We start from the raw sequence: 21,290 nt of genomic DNA, 5'->3' as shown, positions 1-21,290 counted from the left end.
GCACCAGCCAATGGCACACCAGAACAGAGGGATGCACCTGACTGCCCCTGCATCAGGCAAAGCAAGCCACAGAGCCACCATCTTGGAGGCACCACATGGTGTAGAGGAGGCGTTGTAGGCTGTTGCGGTAGCGGATACACCACTTCTGTGACTAGCCGAGGCATGGGAGTCGGTGTCGTAGGGACTGGTGCAGGTAGCTGGGGCTGCGTTGGTCCCGTAGGAGCTGGACCCCATGGTGGGGTGGTCGTGGGTGTTAGCAGCTGTACCGGAGGGAGCATGTCCCTGATAACATCCTTCAGGATGATGCCCATCTGTGGAGACCTCTTTAGAATTAGGAATCTCTCAAAAAACCTGTCTTCACAGGCCGGAAGAGTGCATGGTGGAGCGCTTGGTGAAGCTGTCATGGGCATGGGGGTCTGAGGTTACTGAGACCTGGGCGCACCCTGTCTTGCTTTATGTGGCGAGGTGTATCTGCTCTGCAACGCTGATGGATATGTTGTGGGCCACGTGTCAGGCGATGCCGAGTACCACCTGGAAAATCGTTCCCCTACCTGGTCCCCAAAGGGGGATGTTGTCGGGGGAACCGCCATCTTGTCTGGCTTGGCAGCCACTTTGTCCGGCTGCATGCCATGTGCCTGTACTGTGGCGCTTACCGCGCTGGGCCTGGCTTCCTACAGGACACAGAGCAGTGGAGGTTGAGGCCTACCCTGCACCTCAGGCCGGAGCCTGGTAGGCGGATTGCCCTCGACTGTGGCGCCGGTTGTGCTGCATACAGGCGCCCCCTCAGACATCACTCTGGTATTAGGGCGTAGCCCCTCTTTGGAGACCCAGTAATAGAACCTTGCGGTCCCTCAGCGCTGTCACCGGTAGGATTTTGCAACCCCTCGGCCTGGTGGCAGGTAGCTGAAGCAGCCTCGGGAACGTGTGCTGGTTCTGGGACCTAACAGGTCCCTCCCGCTCGTGCACTTCCTGGGGAAGGAGTCACCATTGCGGGGTGCAGATGAGAACAATGCTCCTAACTTGGGCCTGGTCTTGTGCTTAACGAAGTCCTTCAGGTCCACTGGAGGCGACTTGCCGAAGAGCTCCTGGCTAATCTGGCTAATCTGTTCTTCAGAGAGCGCAGTGTCAGTACATCGTACGCAGTACAGCCCTCCCAGCCGTGGTCTGGGCGAAGGCAGCAGAGGCAGAGCGCTTGGGGGTCGGACGTAGGGTAGAGACCCTCGCAGGCTGGGCACCTGCTGAAGCCCGCTGACTTTGACATGTGCCAGGGAGGTGCGCGGAGCCAGAGGACAGAGTGGTACTTGATTGAAGATAAGAAACAGAAGACAAAAGTACTTCTCCGTGGAAGAACGCATGGAATTACTAGGCCGGAGGCCTACCCCAGGAGCTCTGGTGAAAGCAATCTGTTCCCGTCGATGTGGAAAAGAGGGCTGAGGAGTGGTGCCGGTGGGTGGAGTCAGGGGAGCGCATTCTCCCAGGGCCGCGCCCCGCGTGCCTCTAAAGCTAAAGGGGAAGATGATTTTTCTGGTGAAAAAGTTTCCATCTCCCGTCCCTAGCGAGGGACGCCCATACAGTATGGAGGAAAGGGGACGGGACGTAAGAGTATGACCCAGTAAAGTCTCCATGTGGGGGCATCCCATCAGAATAGTGGAAAGAGTGCGGTACGTAGTAGTAGTACCAAAGTACTCCCTGCCTTGTATGTTGGAAACAGTGATCTACTTAGGAGAACATGCTCTGCTGACGCAGCAAGAGGAGCTGTGTCTAGGGCCAATGAGAGTTCCAACTGCACATGCCTCTTCTTGTGGTACCCTTGTTGCAGCACACACTGACATGAAGCAGGCTATGAGCGTGGTGCACAGTAACCGCCAGGAGTGGTAATGTGGTAATGTCATCAGGCAGCAGCAATGGACCTGGTGGTTTATACCCCTAAAGTGAGCATTAACATCCATACAGGAACTGTAGACTGAACACAGGACTTTTTATAGGACCAATAGTGCCCTCCATTGGAGCACTGGGGGAAGTTTCAAATCAGATGGAATGGCTTGGTGCCCAGCCATTCAGCTAGCAACCACTAGGGCGGCACCTGTGTGGAAACCCCAGTAGGCTGCTCAACAACCCTAACAATCATGGGCCCAACAGATACTTCGGGGCGAGCCCCGATTATCTTTGGTGTACCTTGGAAAGCATTAATGCAACCAAACTCAATTAGGCGACTCACTGGAACTAAGTGACCAGGCCAGGGTACCTGTAAAAAGGGCAAGCAACTTACCTTTCACTTGGTGATCTCACTCAGCACAGGAAGTGGATGCTTTCCAAAAATGTCCACCCACTTTTTGAGCATCAATCGGAGGGTACTTGAAGAAAAACCATGACATAAAAACAGATTTTTTAGGCATGTTGTAGCCTCTAGGCAAAGGGTATGTTGGTCAGAAGCAGAAATAGATTGACCACAAAGTATGGGTAGACATTGAGAGGTTCAAAGAAAGAAAATGTTTTGGTGTGAACCCACACATCCATTGAGAGAGCTCCAGTCCAGTCCCCACAGGAGAAAAGGGCAGATGATTTGTGGAGGGGACATGCATAAAAGGTGTCCTTAGTAGGAGTCATAGTGGCAGCTGCACATGCACCTCATGCGTGTTTCCGTTTAATTAATGCCAGCACATTTTACACTCCAATCTCGTATACTTCTCAGGGTCAGCATCCTAAGTGTATAGAGTTGAATGGGGATGGAACAAATGATTAAGAAAGGAACCAGAATTTGAAATTGGCAGAGGGTTAACCAAAAGCAGGGTATTATTCTGTGCTTATAAATAATGGAAACATAACTTGCTGAAGAAACATATTTTGTTCAGCTGTGCTATACTGATATGAACACATACGTGCTCATATACTTAGGAACCTTCATCAAAATTACCGTACCCAGTTATAAGGTTTCCTCAAAGTTCATACACAGATAAATGTCTCTGAAGCTTGCGCCAGAGAGCCACTAAAATAGGCAATAATGGAAGTTTCATTTATAAAGCTTATTTCAATAACACCTTTTTGAGTTATTACCTGCAGAGGATTGGCTTGTAGATGCTCTTCTACCAAAACTACAGCCAGCTCTGAGGAAGCTTGAGTCAGTTCCTTTTCCAACTTCACAGATACCTGCTGTGACCCTTCTGAAACTGGATCTCTAACAGCAACGGCTAAGTTGCCATCTTTGGTGCTCTGTGTACCTTGGTTTGATTGGGTTGTGTACAGATAACTGGGAGCCTGCTGCAGCGAACAAGTGATTGGTTGCTCACTCCCAACCACAAAAGTTGTAATTTCTGAAGCAACAGGAGTAAGGGACTCTAGCTGACTTGGCTGGCTACTGCAGGATGCCTCTGTGGTGGAAGCTTGGTTTATTGGCATCTGCTGATCTGAAGCAGGTTGTGGTTCTGGTTCCTCCCGGTTCTCCATAGTGTTCACTTTCACCATCTCTAACTTGGAGGATGACTGCAGCTCATCCACAAACTGGAAAACAGCCTCAAGATTTACCTCAGTCTTTTTGTTTTCTTCTGAAGTGTTACCTGACCAGTTGGAGGGTAGAAACTCCATGGGATAGGTGGACTGCATTGAAGGATTCTGTAGAGACAGAAAAAAAGGGCTATGGTGTTTGTCACACAAATAGAAATGCAGAGGAAAACAAACATATATTTTATTTATAGTAAATCTTTTAGGGTATCTTTTATATAGACCGAGTCTCACCATATTCGTTTTATTTAAAATAAATAAATGTAAAATTTGTAGTAATGACATACAAAGCTGCAATGTAGATTTATAGAATTATATATCATTCTTCCTCAAACCTTCCGACCCGCCCAAATCACCACCCCATCACTCATTCATTAATTCAACCAATTACCTGAAAGTTCAAATCAGAGTAAAGTTATGTATTAAGCTCTGTTTAAACACCAACCGGGTATTCTCTTGACAATACTCTATCAGGGGTGACCAGATGTTTAAATATCTAAACATGTTGTGTAATGACTTGCTCTGCTGAGATCAATGTGTTCTTTTCCCAAAGCTAAATGCACGTTAACTAGAATCTCCCTGAATGCTGCTGTATGCACTCATTTTGGGGAAGGTGGGGGAGATTATGATGTCAGTTTCCTTTTATAGCAGCTGGTTAGGTCATGTTAGATTAAGTTGTGATTTCATTAAAATATTTGTTTTAAATGTTTAATTTTCAGATGCCTTTGAAGCAGCGATAAGACAGCATGTAGCCACACCCTAAACATGCAAAAGAAACAAAAAACAGAAGGTAGACCTGGAAATCTAATCTATTTACTGGACCACACACCCCTGTTTTGACCTAACATTCTAATAATAGTACAAAACTGCAGCCTAGGGTGAGAAGGCTAGTCAAAGGCTGAATTATGTAAATTAACTCCCATAAGTGCCCAGCGGCAGCCTAAGACACACCAATATACCATTACCTTAAAGGTCTTAGCAGGACTCAGGAATCTCCAGGAAGACCGGACTGGGCTTCTACTCCCAAGGAAGCCGTGATCGAAACCCTGCCCTCAGTTAAATGTGCCCATATTTCCTTCCAGCTTTCCAATATAAAGAACCTACCTGTTCATGGCCTTTCGAGGTTAGGGGAGCAAGCAGAGGGGCTTTGCACGCTGTGTTTTTTTGGCATAGTTTATACATACCTTGGCTCACCATGACACTGTGGACGGCTCAAATGCCTAGCCACAGACAGGCTCTGTGTCCTTAAGCAGTTTGCGCACAAGCCTAGGGTTCCAGTAACTATGACATAAATGAGGAAAAAAAAGAGTGACAATTTTTTCCTGGTTTTTCATGGAGCTTTTGCAAAATTGGCAAATTCGGATTTCTGACATACATCCCCTCCCAAATGTTGTCGGGGGCCTAAGGAAGTAAGCAAAAGGGCTTTTCTGTCTGTGTTGTCTTGGGCATGGTTTCAAATTACCCAGGCTCGCCATGCAGTGAGAAAATTCCAGACATAACCCCCTGGTGCAGCAAACACCTCCTTTCCACCTATCTCTCTTCTTGGAGTTGCATCCCATAGACTACGGGTGAGTCCCACAATAAATGTGGTCCAATTGAACACATAGCTCCTCCACCTTTCCTTCTCATTCCTTCCTGTGCATCTATTCTATCCCTCGCCCTCACCCCAACTATCTACCTGGCTTTGCTTTTCCCTACCACTACTGAATCTTCTATCATACTCATTCTTTGCTTCTCTGACAGGTAAAAAGCACTTTGAGGCCATAACCTATGGTAGTAGGCGTTATACACATGCAAGATAGCATAACATCTAGCAACAGTAATTTGGGCTGCCAGTAAAAGATGCGTAATAAGTCATGTAGAGCTGATTTCTGCATATTACATCGTGAAATGTAAATTACAACATACGTAGGACTGATGATTATAAGCAAACTGGAGACGTTGAAGGACAACATGATATAAACCAATGGCCAGACAAAAAATGGTTAAACCTTTGTTCTGATGAATTTTATTGTTGATTGAAAGGGTTGAGAACATTTCAGTAACACAAGATTATTTTTGTGTAAATAGAATATTGGTAGTTCACACGAAGAGTATTGTATGTTTAAAATGTTCAGTACTTCTTAAATGGTGTAAATGTGAATGCATGTACCTAATGAAATTAATTGTTATTGAATAAATCAATTAGATGTTTTCGCACAAGAAGAAGCCTAGACTGCATATGTGTAACTTCAAGGCATAATCCAGAATATGTGGAGTGTAATTTTGAGTCCGGGTAGGGTTCTATTGGGTCGACAGACAACTCCTGGTGTACTCCTCTATGTTGCAGGACATTATTGGTGGCAGATCTGCCACAAGAACTCCTTTATAAGTGTTTTTAGTGTATTAAAGAGAGAATGACTGAAGAAAGAATTTTTACTTTTATTAAGGACTATGCTAAAGAAGTAATGGGCACCAGTTCATTTTACTGAAGAATCAGGAAGTAATGCCATTTCAAACCTTAATGATTAGGACAAAGTCACCCAAGTATGGAAACGACTAATCCATACAGAATTGCATAGCACCATAATGTTGGAATACCTTAAAAACAACTCTTTACTGCAAAGGTTAATCGTACGGAAAATAATCTAGACTGTTTCTAGATAATGAAAATGTAAAATTCACTGGTGTTACAATGCCAACAAATGCTGCAGAGACTGGCTAATACTAATCATAGCCACAGCGAAAGAAGTATCTCAGAAACTTGAGATAGACCTAAAAAAGCTGGAAGAGGAAATTTAATAAATCACCTCAATAGATCTTTTTAAGAAGAAATTTGAAGAGCTTGAGCAAGAGATGGCAGAATTCAAACAAAACAACTACAGCAGATACAATAAAGCAACTTAGAAAAGACCTGAGCAACTTTGCACATGATAAAGTCTTTCCATGTGATATGATATGATAGGTTATTTATAGCGTGCTTAATACCCAGAGGTTTCTAAGCGCGACCCAGGGATCGAACCTGTGTTGCTCCCGTGTCATCTTGCTTCCAAGGCAAGCACGTTGTCGCTGAGCTATCCTCCCGAGACATATGTGAATGAGGGGTATCGAAAGGAGCAAACATGGGAAGAATCCAATAGTACCAGCAAGAAAAAACAAAATTACAGTTCATATAGCATGAGTGAGGAGAGTAATGAACAGGAAGGCAACAATGTAGGGCCCTCCAATAGTACACAGAATAGTAGATGGGTCAAATTACACAAGGGGACGCTGCAATAGAAATAGAAGATCAGGTAGACATTTCTTATAGCAAGGTCACAACAGAGGAGTCTGGGAGGAGGAACAAAGGATGACAAGAAGTGGGAGATGCTTGTTGTAAACATTTCAGATCATACTTTATCAGAAACAGAATAAGAAGCACCAAATAAAGGATTAGGCTTTGTGGCAACAAAAACACATGACCTTTTTTAATTTCGCACTGAATTAAAAAAACTTGATGAGAAAAATCCGTATTATAGAATATTTCAGTAAAATCGAGACAGAACAATTTAGTAACCTGACAGGACTAAAGAAACCTTCACATTTTGTATCCTCTACATACACTTTTTCCTCAGAATCCCTGATCATTGGAAGGAAAGTATTAGAGGAAGTTGAAGAATCAAAAAAGAAGGCTAAAAAACATTTTACAACATAAATAGAAAACATTAAACAATGTAACAGATTACTACAGGACGCAACCAGTTACCAAAAATTGGAACAAGGTTTTACCAGTTCCCTGCTAGACCAGATTAAACATTTCTAAAACATTAGAAAGGAATTGGATATGCACAGAAGAAGTATAATTCCTAATAAACGATAAACCTAAGATTCCATACTTCTATAGTTTTCCCAAGATCCAGAAAAATGTAAATGAACCCCCAGGGAGAGCAATAGTTTCAGGAATCAACTCGGTTTTAGAACCCTTATCTACCTAAGACCATTCATCAACCAAATGCAACCCTACATCAAATACAGGGGATGCGATTAGGATATTAGAAATTATGAATTTATACCCAAATCATGGCCTTCTTATTGGGCTAGACTTAGTTTCGCTAACACAAAGATCCTACAAAGAGCAACTCTAGAAGAAGTTGAAGAAAGATTATGGAGTAGACATGACACAGACCCAATCCCCAACTCGTTCATACTCTAGTGAATTGCATTGGCGCTAACACAAACCTATTTTAAATGGATGGGCACACTGTATCACTGAACAGAAGGTACAGCAATGGGGGCCAGATGGCTCCAAGCTTAGCTAGTATCTATGTAGGGAGCTTTGAAAAATCTAAAATATATGCAGACTCTAACCAAAGATAAGATCTGAGTCTGGAAACAGTACATAGATGACATCATTGTCATCTGGACAGGTACACAGTAAGAACCTTTGAAGTTTATTGAATGAGTAAACAAACAAAACAGATATGTTAAGTGTACACATAATATCATTGTGGAATACATAAACATCCTAGATATTACAGTATACTATCCAGAAGGTAAACTGTTTATAAACCCTTTCTCAAAGACACTGTCTGCTCTATTAACAAAGTCATAAGGTGAAACATGACAATCTTCTCTTTGGGCAGTGCCTCCATCTAAAAAGGAACAGTAGCACTAAGGAATCATATGAAGCAGCCTGTCTGAACCAAAAATTTAAAACCAGATGATATTCCAGAAAAATGATCAAAACTGCCGCACAAAGAGTATACAATAATACCAGAGAAGCATTACTTGAGAAGAAAGAAAAGAAAGAGGAAGACAATCGGATGGTGTGTGTAACCATCTATGCCCATTTAAGTCTAAAAATCAAAGGAATAATGAATAAACCATGCAGAATGTTCCATAAACCACACAGAAGAACAAGTTACTTTCTTACCTGGTAACGTTCTTTCGATGGGATGTTCCACCGACGTATTCCTTATCTTTGATAAATGTTTCCAGCTTGCTGGCCTCGGAAATTTTTTCTCTGTAGAGGACGCTGCGTGTCGACGTCCGCCGAGTCGATGTCCCTCGTGGGCCACCGTATCGGCGCCGACGTCACCATGCCCATAAATAGACACGCGCTGCGTCTGTTGCTCAGTTCCGTTTTGTAGTATAAGAAAGACATGCCTGAATTGGTTAGTAACCTTGAAGGAGCGAAAGCTGCAACCACAAGGGAAGTTATCACTGCGGGGATGGATGGGAGGGGCAATAAGGAATACGTCGGAGGAACATCCCATCGAAAGAACATTACCAGGTAAGAAAGTAACTTGTTCTTCGAAGGGATTGTGTCCGTCGACGTATTCCTTATCTTTGATAAACTCCCATAGCAGTGGTATGTAATTGGAGGAGGGAGTGATAGTGTTATATATCCCTTTAGGGATGGACCGAGTGTAATACGGCTTTGCCAAATCCGGTCTCTTGAGCAGTGGAGGAATCCAGATTGTAAAATTTTGTGAATGTATGTGGGGACGACCATGTGGCAGCCACACATATGTCCCGGACCGGTACACCTCTCTGGAGAGCCCGAAGAAGCTGCGATACTCCTGGTTGAATGAGCCCTGAGGTTTTGGGGTGGCTCTTTCCCTGCTAGTCTATAACATTCCAGGATGGCCAAGATAATCCACCTGGAGATGGTTTGTTTTGTTATGGGTAGTCCCAACTTGTGACCTGAGTATCCTACAAACAGCTGGTCTGCTTGCCTGATTCTAGCCATTCTGCTGATTTAAAAGCTGAGAGCTCGCCTAGGGTCCAGCCTGTGTAGCCTTTCCTCCTCTTTCCCCGGATGGGGTGGAGGGTAGAATGAAGGCAAGGTAATTTTCTGAGTAATATGGAATTCAGAACCCACCTTTGGGAGAATATTAGGCTTCGCCTGGAGGACAACCTTGTCCTTGTGGAAGATTGTATGTGGGGGTTTACAGGAGAGAGCTTGTAGCTCACTCACCCTCCTAGCCGATGTTAGCGCTACAATTAGGACAGTTTTAAGTGTGAGAAATCTTAATGCGCAAGAGTGAAGTGGCTCGAATGGAGTGCCCATTAAGACGTTTAAGACTAAATTTAAGTCCCATAATGGAACCTGGAATGGTTTTGAAGGGTAAACATTAGTCAGACCCTTGAGAAATTGTACCACTAGAGGAATTTTGAAATACGATGGTTCCTCCGCAGTGCGCTTGAAGATAGAAAGCGCTGCGAGATAGCCTTGTACAGTGCCAACTTGAAGGCCTGAGTTTGCCAAGTAGAGTAGAAACGATAGCAGCGTTGGTGTATCGCATGAAAAAGGGTCGATATTCTCTTCCCTACACCAGCTGCAAAACTTGTTCAAACGGCAGTGGTATAAAGACTTTGTTGCTGGTCTTCTGGCCGAAAGCAACACCTCCATGACGTCATCAGAGAGATCCCAATCCCTGTACCTCAACCTTTCAGAAGCCAAGCATGAAGGTTGAGGGTTCTGATGGCTGGATGGAGAACCTGACCTCCCTTCTGCGAGAGACGATTCTCTTTGAGTGGAAGAAGGATTGGAGGACAGATGGACATATCTAGAAGGTCCGGGTACCACGTTCTCCTGGCCCAGTCCGGGGCAATTAGGATCCTGGTTTTCCGGAATCTTCTCAACCTCCTGATCATTTGAAGAATAACAGGGACTGGTGGAAACGCATTAAGGAGTGGAAACTCCCAGTCCACTACGAACGCGTCTCCCAGAGCTCCTCTGGGGGGAAATTCCCTCGAACAGAACAGATCGCACTTCCTGTTGGTGCTTGTGGCGAACAGATCCACCTGAGGGGTTCCCCAAAGGGCGAAGATCTCTTGAAGGACTTCCTGAGCTAGCTCCCATTCGTGGGAGACTGTGCTCTGCCTGCTCAGAGCGTCCGCTGTCAAATTCTTCTCTCCGGCTAGATGGACTGCTGATAGAGAGATTCCTTCCCGAATTGCCCAAAACCAGAGCTGCATTGCCTCGCTGCACAGTGGTAGTGATCCTACGCCTCCTCTTTTGTTGAGGTAGTGCATGGCCACCGTGTTGTCCGTCATTATCAGGACATTTTTCCCCTGTACTGATGGCAGGAAAGCTTTCAGCGCTAGTCTGATCGCTCTCAGCTCTAATTGGTTGATATGTCGTCTGGACTCCGATGGAGACCAACGACCGCTAATGGTCAGGTCGTTGGCATGGGCTCCCCACCCTGTGAGCGAGGCGTCTGTGACTACTGTTATCTCCGGCCATGGTTGCCAAAACAGTTCTCCTTTCAAGATGTTCTCTGAATAGGCCCACCACTGAAGGTCGTGGGCTACCTTGTCCCGAATCCGGAGGAGATCTGTCATTCTCCCTGAGAATTGTGACCACTGACTTCTCAGTGCCCACTGAAGAGATCTCATTCTCAGGCGAGCCTCTGGCACAAGGAAGATGCAGGATGCCATGAGGCCTAGCAACCTCAAAAAGTTGAAAGCTGGGAGACGTTAGGCATTTTGAAACTTGGTGACCATCTGTAGAATATCTTGAGCCCTCACCTCTGGTGGCGAGGCTTTTCCCAGGGAAGTGTCCAGGACCGCTCCAATGAACTGGAGTCTCTGAGATGGTATCATCTGTGACTTCTTTAAATTGAGGGAGAAGCCCAGTCTGTGAAGGAAGAGGCAGACATAATCTAGCTGGGTCTGGGCCTGTTCCGAAGATATGGCCCTGATCAGCCAATCGTCCAGGTAGGGATAGACGTGGATCCCTTCCCTCCTTAGACTCGCCGCCACTACCGACATCAGCTTGGTGAAGACCCTCGGGGCAGAGGTCAGCCCAAATGGCAGAACTCGAAATTGATAATGAGAGTTGCCAATTGCGAACCTCAGGTATTTCCTGTGCTTGAGATGGATTGGCACATGGAAATAAGCATCCTGAAGGTCCAGAGATACCAGCCAGTCCTGGAGCTGGAGGGCCTGAAGGATCTGAGAGAGAGTTACCATCTTGAACTTGTCCTTCCTGAGGAACTTGTTCAATTCTCTTAAGTCCAGGATGGGTCTCAGTCCTCCATCCTTCTTTGGTATGAGAAAGTAGGGGGAGTACCAGCCCTTGTTCCTGTCCGCTACAGGTACCGGTTCTATGGCACCTTTCTCTAGCAGGTCCATAATTTCCTGCAAGAGGAGCGGATCTGGAACTTTTCGGGAGCTGTTCCCTGGTGGATGACTCTGAGGGATGTATAGAAAGGGTAGGCAGTAACCTTGGGCAACTGTCTCCAACGCCCAAGCATCTGACGTTATAGCCTGCCATTCCGTCAGATGGTGAGTTAACCTGCCCCCTACAGGTGTCTTGTGTGCAAAGGCTTCAGAGTGGTTTGGGGGCGGCTGATGCAGATGCCAAGGGTAAAGAGGCACCTGCTGCTGCTGCGGTCTTAGTACCTTTGGCCCGTCCACCTCGGGTGGATCTTCTCTGGCCTCTTTGAGCCGGCTGTCCTCTGCCTTTTCCGAATGCGGAATAATAGCGAAAGGACTTTCCTCTCCCAGAGGTTCCTGAGGGGCGAAAAGGAGTTTGGCGGATAGCAGCTCCTAAGGATTTTGCTGCTGCTTTAGAAGTCTGTAACTTTTCCAGACTGTCATCAGCCTTTTTTCCGAATAACGAAGAGCCGTCAAAGGGCATATTCAAAAGTCTGGCCTGTACATCTGGAGCAAAGCCAGATTTTCACAACCACGCATGCCTGCGGATTGTTGTACTAGCCGCCATGGCCCTGCTGATACTGTCAGTGGAATCGATGCCAGTTTGAAGAGACTCGCACATGGCATCTTTGCCATCTTGAATGATGTTAAAGAAGGCTTCCTTCTCCTCTCCATCGGGTATGCAGTCAGCCGCTGATGAAGCACACTCCCATAATGTGTGACTGAACCTGGCGAGCGTACAGGTGGGGTTGATGGACTTCAACGCCATACTACAGGCAGAGAAGACTTTATTTGCCATAGAGTCATAGCTCTTGTCATCCCTGTCCTGTGGGACAGTAGGGTAAGTAGTCCTACTGCTGGATGAAGTTGCCGCTTGAACCACCAGGCTCTCTGGGGTCGGGTGTTTTGACAGGTATTCAGGGTCAGCAGCCGCTACCCTATACTTTGTCGACAGTCTTTTATTGACTGCTGGGATGACTTTGGGAGTCTCCCAATTGGATGCAATTTTTCTTTGTAGGGCTGCATGGAAGGGGACCACCGGGTCCTCCTGTGGGCCTTTGTCCAATATATCCATTAGACCATCCTGTTGGAAAACAGGTGCAGGCGCAGACCAACCCATAAACTCAATTATTCTTGCCATCAGGGTTCTATATGGTGTTTCGGCATGTTCCCCTGGGTCTGGGTTTACAAATTCCACTTCTGGGGAAGTGTCAATTCCACTGGCCTCATGAAGTGAGTCCTGTAGTTCCTTCAGCCTCCTTTCTTCAGAGGTGAAATCCTCTGCAGCAGGCAGTGAGGATCTCTGTAAACCAAAAGTTTCTTGGTCAGAGTCTTCTCTTTCTTCATAAATTGAAGAAAGACCAGGGTATTCTGATCTCTGAAATGGAGTAAAGCCCATCTCTAGGGCTGAAGGAGCCAAACTCGTCGTTATTGGATGAGAAAATGTCGAAGTCGTCGACGCCGATGTAACCGGCCTCGAAGGCGCCGAAAATGGGGTCGAAAAAACTGGAAGGGGCTTCGAAGAATTTGAGAGGATCGGGATCCTACTCGAGGGCATCGACGACGGTCTCGGCGTCGTGCCGGAGGCCATTGAAAACACTGTTGGCTGTGGAGCCTTGGTCCTCTCTTTTATCGGCGTCGACGTCGGCGTCAACGATGGCGTCAAGTCGATCGACCGATGCATCGAGGAACTCTTCGACAACGGCGTCGATGGTGCCGACCCGTGCGTCGAGGGAATCTTCGACGACGGCGTCGAAGGAACCCTCGACGACGGCGTCGAAGACGGTGCCTTCTTACCCGATGGCTCACGGCGCTCTCGGGTGGAATGTTTCGCCGGGTGCTGCAACTCGCGGTGTTTTGATTTTTTGGGTTTTTCACCCGGAGTATCACCCTCAGCTGTCTTCGAGGGGGTGGAGGCCGCGTTCTCGAAGACGCTTAACATTTTCTTTCTGAATTCCTCCCACTCAGTTTGAGAACTGTGTTTGGTGGAACAGGAAACTCTTTCTGGGGACACCGAAGACGAAGAGGAATGGGACCTTCGACATCTCTTTTTTGAGTGTCTAGATCTCGACGAATGGTGGGAGCTGCTTCGAAATCTAGAATGGGAGCGTTTTCGACGGCGAGGAGACGAATGCCTCGACTCGGCCGACGAAACCTTCGAGGAGATTTTGGCTGACTTACCTCTCTCGAGCTTCCCCTTTTGCTCCTTCAGGGCTTTCGCCGTCATGGACATGGAGTCCTCACACTCCGAACAATGGTGTTGGGACCCCAAGCACCATAAACAGACCCTGTGTGGATCCGTTATTGACATTTTTTTACCGCAGTCTCGACATTTCTTGAAGCCGGATCGCGGCGTCGTCGGTTCTGATGAAGAAGCCATCGAGAACGATAAGGAATATTCGTCTAAATAGATTTAGATAAACCTGACTGAACTGAGCAACGACGTTCCGAGGCCCCACGAAGCGCGGAAAAATGGAACTGAGCAACGGACGCAGCGCGTGTCTATTTATGGGCATGGTGATGTCGGCGCCGATACGGTGGCCGTCAAGGGACATCGACTCGGCGGAAGTCGACGCATAGCGCCCTCTACAGAGAAAAAATTTCCGAGGCCAGCAAGCTGGAAACGTATATCAAAGATAAGGAGTACGTCGGAGGACACAATCCCTTCGAATGATGAGCAGACATTAGAGACATGGTGATGCAAAACAGAACACTCGAGGAAAGACACATATCCAAAAGTTTTACCGAATTTTGGGGTTAGGCACCAATATTAGGCCGCCCCCCTCGTAGGAAATGCAGTGTATGTAAACTAATTGGAAGAAGTTGATAGAGGTAGATATAGACCTTGACAAATTGTGAACACAAAAAAAGTTCACCAACTGTAACTCAGACAATGTGACATACATGATTATATGCTCTTGTGGGTTAAAATGCCTGAGGAAAACAAACGGGAAAATTAAAGTCAAGAATGCTCCCCTAGTGGGGGTGCTGTTGCGCAACAACCCAGATGGTGGCTCCTTGTTAGAGCTCCCACACCCATGGCCAACTCAGGAGAAAACCTGCCTTCTTCAGTTTAAAATATATTGTCCCACCGGATTCCAAGATGGCCGCCGTGGGGAGAGCACCATGAGTCGATGCTCTCCTGAACCTCAGGGCCTTCCGACACTTCACCAGAACGCTGAACCCTGCCCAGACAGCACAAAACTGAAAGTGAAAGCCCATGTAGGAGGGGGCTATTCATTGCATGTTGTGCCATCGACACTATGGGCCTACCGAGGCGAGAGAAAGAACAAGTTACTTACCTGTAACTGTTGTTCTCCAGCATGGGTCTGGCATGGATTCACATGCTCATGAATATTCCCCGTCGTCAGGCTGGGAATCCTCGGTAAAGAAAAAACCAGTATCAGTTTCGTTTCTGATCTGTCTTTCGTAGTAATAACCAATCACTGGTCTCTGCGTCATACTGACCACAGCCAATGACTGCCCTCTACCTAAGCACCGCCTCTGGCAGCCATCTTCAGATTTTTACCGCACGTTCATGTGTTGGGATCCTCATGCTATTGCTCTCGAGCGTTAGTGCTATTTTTTTCACGTTTTTTCTCAAAAACTTCGTTTTTTCGGTTAAAAGAGCCTCAAGCTCCACCGACTCTCCATCCGATCAACGGGGACCCGTATCGGATTCGTCTGCGGGACTGTGCGTTTTGCGGCAACATGTCGGAGCGGACCATGAAGGACCGCCATCAACGTCTCGCCAACTGGCTGGAAGGGAAGAGCCCGTTCGGCGAGAAGAAGAGGAAGAAATCCGAGCGGTCTTCTAAGACCTTTGAGGACGCCCCGGCGACGGGGGTCCAACATAAGGCCAAGCACCGCAAGTCCGCTGGCACCGGGAGCGCCGAACGGTCGGGCTCTACGGGCGCCAGGCTGGGCGCACCCTCCCCGGCACCATCAGCCACGAGCCAACGCTCTGGGTCGGGTAAGAGGAAGGCCGAGCACCCGGCGAGGCTCCTGGAGAGGCCCCGGTCGAGCTCGAAGGCGGAGGGGGAGCGAGGCAGTGTCCCCCCCCTCAAGGATAAGGCGGTGAGCGCACATAAGGTGGTGAAGGCCTTAATCCATCCGGCCAAGCCCTCTATCGAAACTGTCGCGGCGGCCCTGGCTCAGCCTGTGGAGGCTACACCAGTGGTGGCGACCTCGGGGCTCAGAGTCTCCCTGCCACCTCGGAGGGAGTCCTCTTTTGTGCCCATCGATAGGACCCCCGTGAAATCCCCCGTGGGGAAGAAAAAGGGGGGGCAGGGCGTCGTCGTAGATTCGGCCTCAACCTCGGAGGAGGAGCTGGTCGAGGTCTTAAGCCACAGCCTCGGCGTGGAAGAAGACCGGCCCGTCGGGATGGATCCCGACGCAGGTGACGACGACATCGTCGAGGGTACCGACGGGGCCCCTGATCGCCCGTCGGATTCCCCTCTGCCAGCGCCGCAAGACAACTCGGCGGCCATTTTGTTGGCTATACAGTCCTTATGCTCAGAGATAAGGACGAGACTACCGTTGCCGACGGAACCTCTCCCGTCGGGGGACCCAGAACCGGGACCTTCTGTGGTTCCCCCTACCAAGAAAAGAAGGATCCACCCTCCACCTCCTTTTCAGCCGTCGCGCCCCTTCCAGCCCTCCTCCCCGTCCACCCGAGGGGATGATACGGGGACTGACACGGCAGCGACAGGTACGGACGACGAGGTATACGACGAGGATGTACCGTCGTCGCCTCCCACCAGGGCTTCTCCGCCCGACGAGATTGGATCGTTCCACTCCATGATCACCAGGGCATCCGAGCTTTTCCAACTCTGCCCTGAGGAGAAGAAGAAGGAAGGTTTCCTTTATCAGCGGCGCGAGGCCAAGAGGAAGACGCTCCTCGCAGTGCCTCTATTGGACGACATTTGGGATGAGGGCCTCACCCTCCTCAAGAACCCTTCCACGACGCCAGCTAGAAGAGACCGGTACGAGAAAAAGTACCGGGTCCCGGACACGGCCCCCCTGTGCCTCCGGGCGCAGCCTACCCCGGACTCCGTCGTCTCCGCGGCGGCCAGGAAAAAAGCGGGGGGGGGGGGTGCGGCCTCCACATCGACTTCCCCACCGGACGGCGAGGGAAAGAAATTGGACGCTATGGGACGCAGAGTCATCTCGTCTGCAGCGACGACGATTAAAGCGGCCAACGCCTTGGCTATCGTGGCCCGCTACGACAGGGAGCTCTGGTACAAACTGGCTCCCCTGCTGGGCTTCTTGCCGGACGACAAGAGGGCAGAGGCCCTGGAGATCCTGCAGGAAGGTGAGGTGGCTTCAGACCACGCCATTACCGTTGCGACGGACATCGCCGACACTGGGTTCCGCCAGTTGGGCAACTGCGTTTGCCTTAGGCGGCGTGGATGGCTCAAGGCTACGGACTTCCGTCAAGACGTTCAGACCAGAGTCCTGGACATGCCCTTTGATGGGAACAACCTGTTTGGGAAAACAGTGGACGATTCCCTTCAGGCCATTAAAGCGGACACCAAGACGGCCCAGCCCCTTGGAGTTCTGCAACAACGACGGACGCCCTTTCGGAGCAGCGGAGGCAAGGGCGCCTCCAAAGGTTCCGGCGGCGGTTTCTCCACCTACCGTCAAGCGGCCCGCTCGTCGTCTCAGGAGGCCTACAGAGGACGAGGCAAGTCTGGCGGACCCCGCCGTCGTCGCCAAGGAGGTCAAGGCGGCAAAGCCTCGTCGAAGCAGGATTGAACCGGCCGTGGGGTCGGGCCCCCACCGAAGCACCCCGGTGGGAGGCCGGCTGGCGAGCTTCGTCAGCGTGTGGGAGTCCATCTCCACCGACCGTTGGGTGCTGGACGCCTTGGCCCGGGGCCACGCGCTCGAGTTTCAAAGAAGGTGTCCGCGCGTCCCCCCCGTGGCCAGGAAAGAACTTCACGTCCCTCAACTTCTCCTGGAGGTAGAGGCGATGCTCAGGAAGGGCGCCAACAAACTCGTCCCAAAGAGGCTTCGGGGCTCCGGAGTTTACTCGAGATACTTCCTCGTGAAGAAGAAGACGGGGGGATGGCGCCCCATCCTGGACCTGCGACGTCTGAACAAGTTCATCAAGTTCCCAAAAGCAGGTAAAGACCCGACCTCTTTTGGTTCTTATGGGCCGATACCCCTCATCAATGAGTATGCAAAGAAATATACAAAGGTTATGGCGAACCGGATGGACCACAACCTACCAAATATAATTGGCCAGGACCAGGCGGGGTTCATTAGGACCCGGCAGACGAGTGACAATACTGGGAAGATAGCTCATCTTATAGAGAAGGCCAATGAAAAGAAAATTGCAGCAGTCCTAGTAGCCTTAGATGCAGAAAAGGCCTTCGAAAGGGTGGAGTGGGGCTTCCTTTTTACGGCACTGAAGCACATGGGATTTGGAGACAAATTCATAAAAAGGGTCAAAGCCAACTATCAAAACCCCTCCCTGCGACTAGCAATATATGGCCAATTATCCAAACCCACTGGGGTTCAGAGGAGCACTAAGCAGGGCTGCCACCTCTCCCCGCTCCTCTACGTGATTTATTTGGAGCCACTTCCACCCGGAATAAGAGCAACGGGGAGATAGAAGGGATACCATTTAAAGGGATGGTCTATAAGATAGTGGCTTTTGTAGAAGATTGTAATGCTCACCTGGTATCTACAGGGACGCCACCCAATCTGGTTGGACTGCCTTTGACCCGGATCCTTCTTCCCTGGGTTCCCACTCTGCCAAGGATCTGATCTGGAATACAGGAGTTTTGGATTAGCCCACAGTCTCCTCTTCTCTGGGCCCACCTCCCTCCTGAACCGTCAGATTCCCCGTAGAGCCTTTCTCACCTTGGATTCGGATATGGTGTGCTCTCCGTCCTGCAACTCTGTGCAGGGGTGCGTTGTGGTTGGGGCGCTTAGCAGCCAAGTTGCTTCACTGGCGCGGGCCCGTGAGTCCAGTCCTGCTGCGACTCAGTTCTTCAGGTAAGTCTTTTGCTTGGTTTATTGGTCCTTGATTGTTACTGCCCCTGTTAATGTCTTGTGTCTCCCTAGGAGCAGAAGAATGGCAGAGGCGCCGAGCAGGCTGGGGCTGCACCTGAGATGGTAGGTGACTGCGCAAAGCGCGGCGCTATGTGCGCTTTTAGGATGTACTAACCTGTTCTTCTCTTTCACAGGTCGCCGTGATGTTGCAGATGATGGCTGGCGAAAGGATGCGGAGCGATGAGATGAAAATGTCCGGCTCCACCGTCGAGTAAGTCTGCAGCAGATTGATGGAAGGCCAAGATGCAAATAAACCCACAGCGACTTCTGTTCAGGTAAGCGTTTTTGCGAATGATGGTTTAAATGAAAATGAAACGCTTACTAATATCGTCTTTCGTTTCCTATCTTCCCTTCAGGTCAATTCCAAAGGGAGCGTCTGCCATGATACTGGAGGTGCAGGACACTGGAGTGAACAACAGTTGCTGGATTCTCGCAGGTAAGGATGAATAGGCCCGAAATGCAGAAATGCAGAGATCAGACCTCGGTGAACGTCACGCTGCGAGTGCAGAGCAACGCGAAGCGTGTTCTGTAGCTCGGCCGTGGCTTTTATAGTATGTAAGCATCCCAGGTATCTTCAGGCCTGACCACGCCCAAAAAGCTAGACCGCATGGAGGCATCCATGTTGTGCTAGTGCCCTTGGGAATTATGGCTTCTCTATTAATAACATGCGCCTTGGGCCAAAAGCGCCAAGCCTGACTCCACGAGAGCCTTTGGAAGCATGATTGGGCCCTTGGAGCCCCGCATGAGTACTGTGATGTGGTCCTGAGGACCCGAATGTCAGGACCAGGGGCTGTGGTTGTGACAACGATATGCTCTTGACTTTAACGAACCCGGGCGGCTCTTTGGGGGCAATTGAGAGCGTGATTTTGCGGTTTAATATGGTGGCCGGGTTTGAAAATAAACCTCCAAAAGACAGAAATCTTGAACCTTACAATCCCGAGAGGAATAGAGGAGCGGCTCAAGGCTACATTCCTGTGCAAATGGGTGGAGAAATACATATTTTACCTAGGTATACAATTAACTAGAACTTTGAAGGAGCTCTACAGAGAAAATTATCTCCCTTGGCTTGAAATCCTCAAGAACAAATTGGTCTATTGCGGCCCACTAACAATAACTTGGCTGGGTAGGATCAACGTCATAAAGATGGTTATTCTACCTCAACTGTTGTATTACTTCTCAACCCTTCCAGTCCAAGTCTCAAATTGTTGCTTTAGGGCAGTCAAAAAATATCCGGGGAAATTTATATGGAACAACAAACGGCCAAGGATAGCTAGGAGGATCATGATGATGCCTAGAAATAGATGGGGACTGGGGAACCGGATCTTAAAGCGTATTTTAAGACAACGCAGATTAGGATAGTGAGAGACAGGATAAAGGATGACTGGGTTAAACAATGGAGGGCTATGGACGAGGCTGGAACGGGGAATAACCTGGAGGAGGTACTCTGGAAACCAAGGGGGGACTGACCACAAAGTATGTACCTTAGCAAGATACTGACGGTCGGGGGGGGGAGACACCTGGGAAGAGGCACTAAGGCAGGCTCAACTCACCACGTTCCCATCCCCATTTTCGCCAATCTTTGATGACCCACGTTTTACCCCTGGCTGTGGTGGTAGGGGCTTCGGGTATGGTGGGAAGCAGGTTGCCGAAAGATCAGAGATATGTTTGACGGCCCGGACATTAAGTCATTCCCCCAATGCAAGGCAGACTTTGGAGTGGAAGAGACAGAGAGGTATGGGTATTTTCAAATGAGGCACTGGCTCCTACAGCCTCCCATGAAAGAGGCAGCAACCTGCCCCTTAACCCCAATGGAGAGATACCTAGTGTCAGATTCAGGGGACAAACACCTTATGGGGCCATTATACAAGTTTATCAAACATAGGAGCCACCAGGGGAACAGAGATATATCACACTTTGGCAAGTGGGTACGGGTCAAGAGATCGAGAAGCCAGAAAGCGAGCAACTGTGCGTCAAAATTCCCAAAATCACAAGATCATTGCAGATCCAGGAAATATTCATTAAATGCATGCTTCAATGCCACCTGACCCCAGAGCAGCTGCACAAATGCTACCCCTCAACCTCCAACTTGTGCTGGAGACAATGTGGTATGATAGGGACATGGAATCACTTATGGTGGGATTATCCCTTAATCCAAGATTACTGGAAGGTATGATATGATATGATATGATATAGCATTTATAACGCGCATATACACAAGTGTTTCACGGCGCGACGAGGCAAGGGAGGGGGAGCAAAGGGAAGACAAACAACAATCCTACTAGGCCAGGTATCATTCAGATCGCGCAAGTGCATGGGGAGGGGAAAAGGGAAAGTGCGTGGGGAAGGGAGAGGGGAAAGTGCAGTGCATGGGATAGTAGAATAAATAAGATAAACGGCCACTGGTGGCAAGTTCAAGGTAAGTGCAGGCATAAGTGCTGGTATGGGGACTGTATGGATTCAGAAAACAGTCTCCGGGTGCAGGGGTTGCCAGGGAGATAGTGCAGGATGGGCAGGTGGCGGGGCCTGGGCCCGAGAATCAGAAAGGGTGGCCAGGTACTGCCATGAATTTAGCAGGGGAGAGGGGGAGAGAAAGCAGAGTCAAAGAGGAA

The 21,290-nt window shown here is 48.9% G+C and overlaps 1 protein-coding gene across 1 annotated transcript in view; it reads right to left on the bottom strand.

Moving 5' to 3' along the window:
* Positions 1-21,290, bottom strand: part of HSF5 (heat shock transcription factor 5) — an 886,218-nt gene that overhangs the window by 331,949 nt on the left and 532,979 nt on the right. The window contains exon 4 of the mRNA XM_069614838.1: positions 3,055-3,609. Coding sequence (XP_069470939.1) covers positions 3,055-3,609 — 555 coding nt within the window. The remainder of the gene's footprint in view (positions 1-3,054; positions 3,610-21,290) is intronic.

Source organism: Ambystoma mexicanum, chromosome 9, assembly GCF_040938575.1.
Source record: "Ambystoma mexicanum isolate Mex_15411 chromosome 9, UKY_AmexF1_1, whole genome shotgun sequence".
In the NCBI taxonomy this organism is placed as follows: domain Eukaryota; kingdom Metazoa; phylum Chordata; class Amphibia; order Caudata; family Ambystomatidae; genus Ambystoma; species Ambystoma mexicanum.
This window is presented reverse-complemented; position numbering and strand designations above follow the sequence as displayed.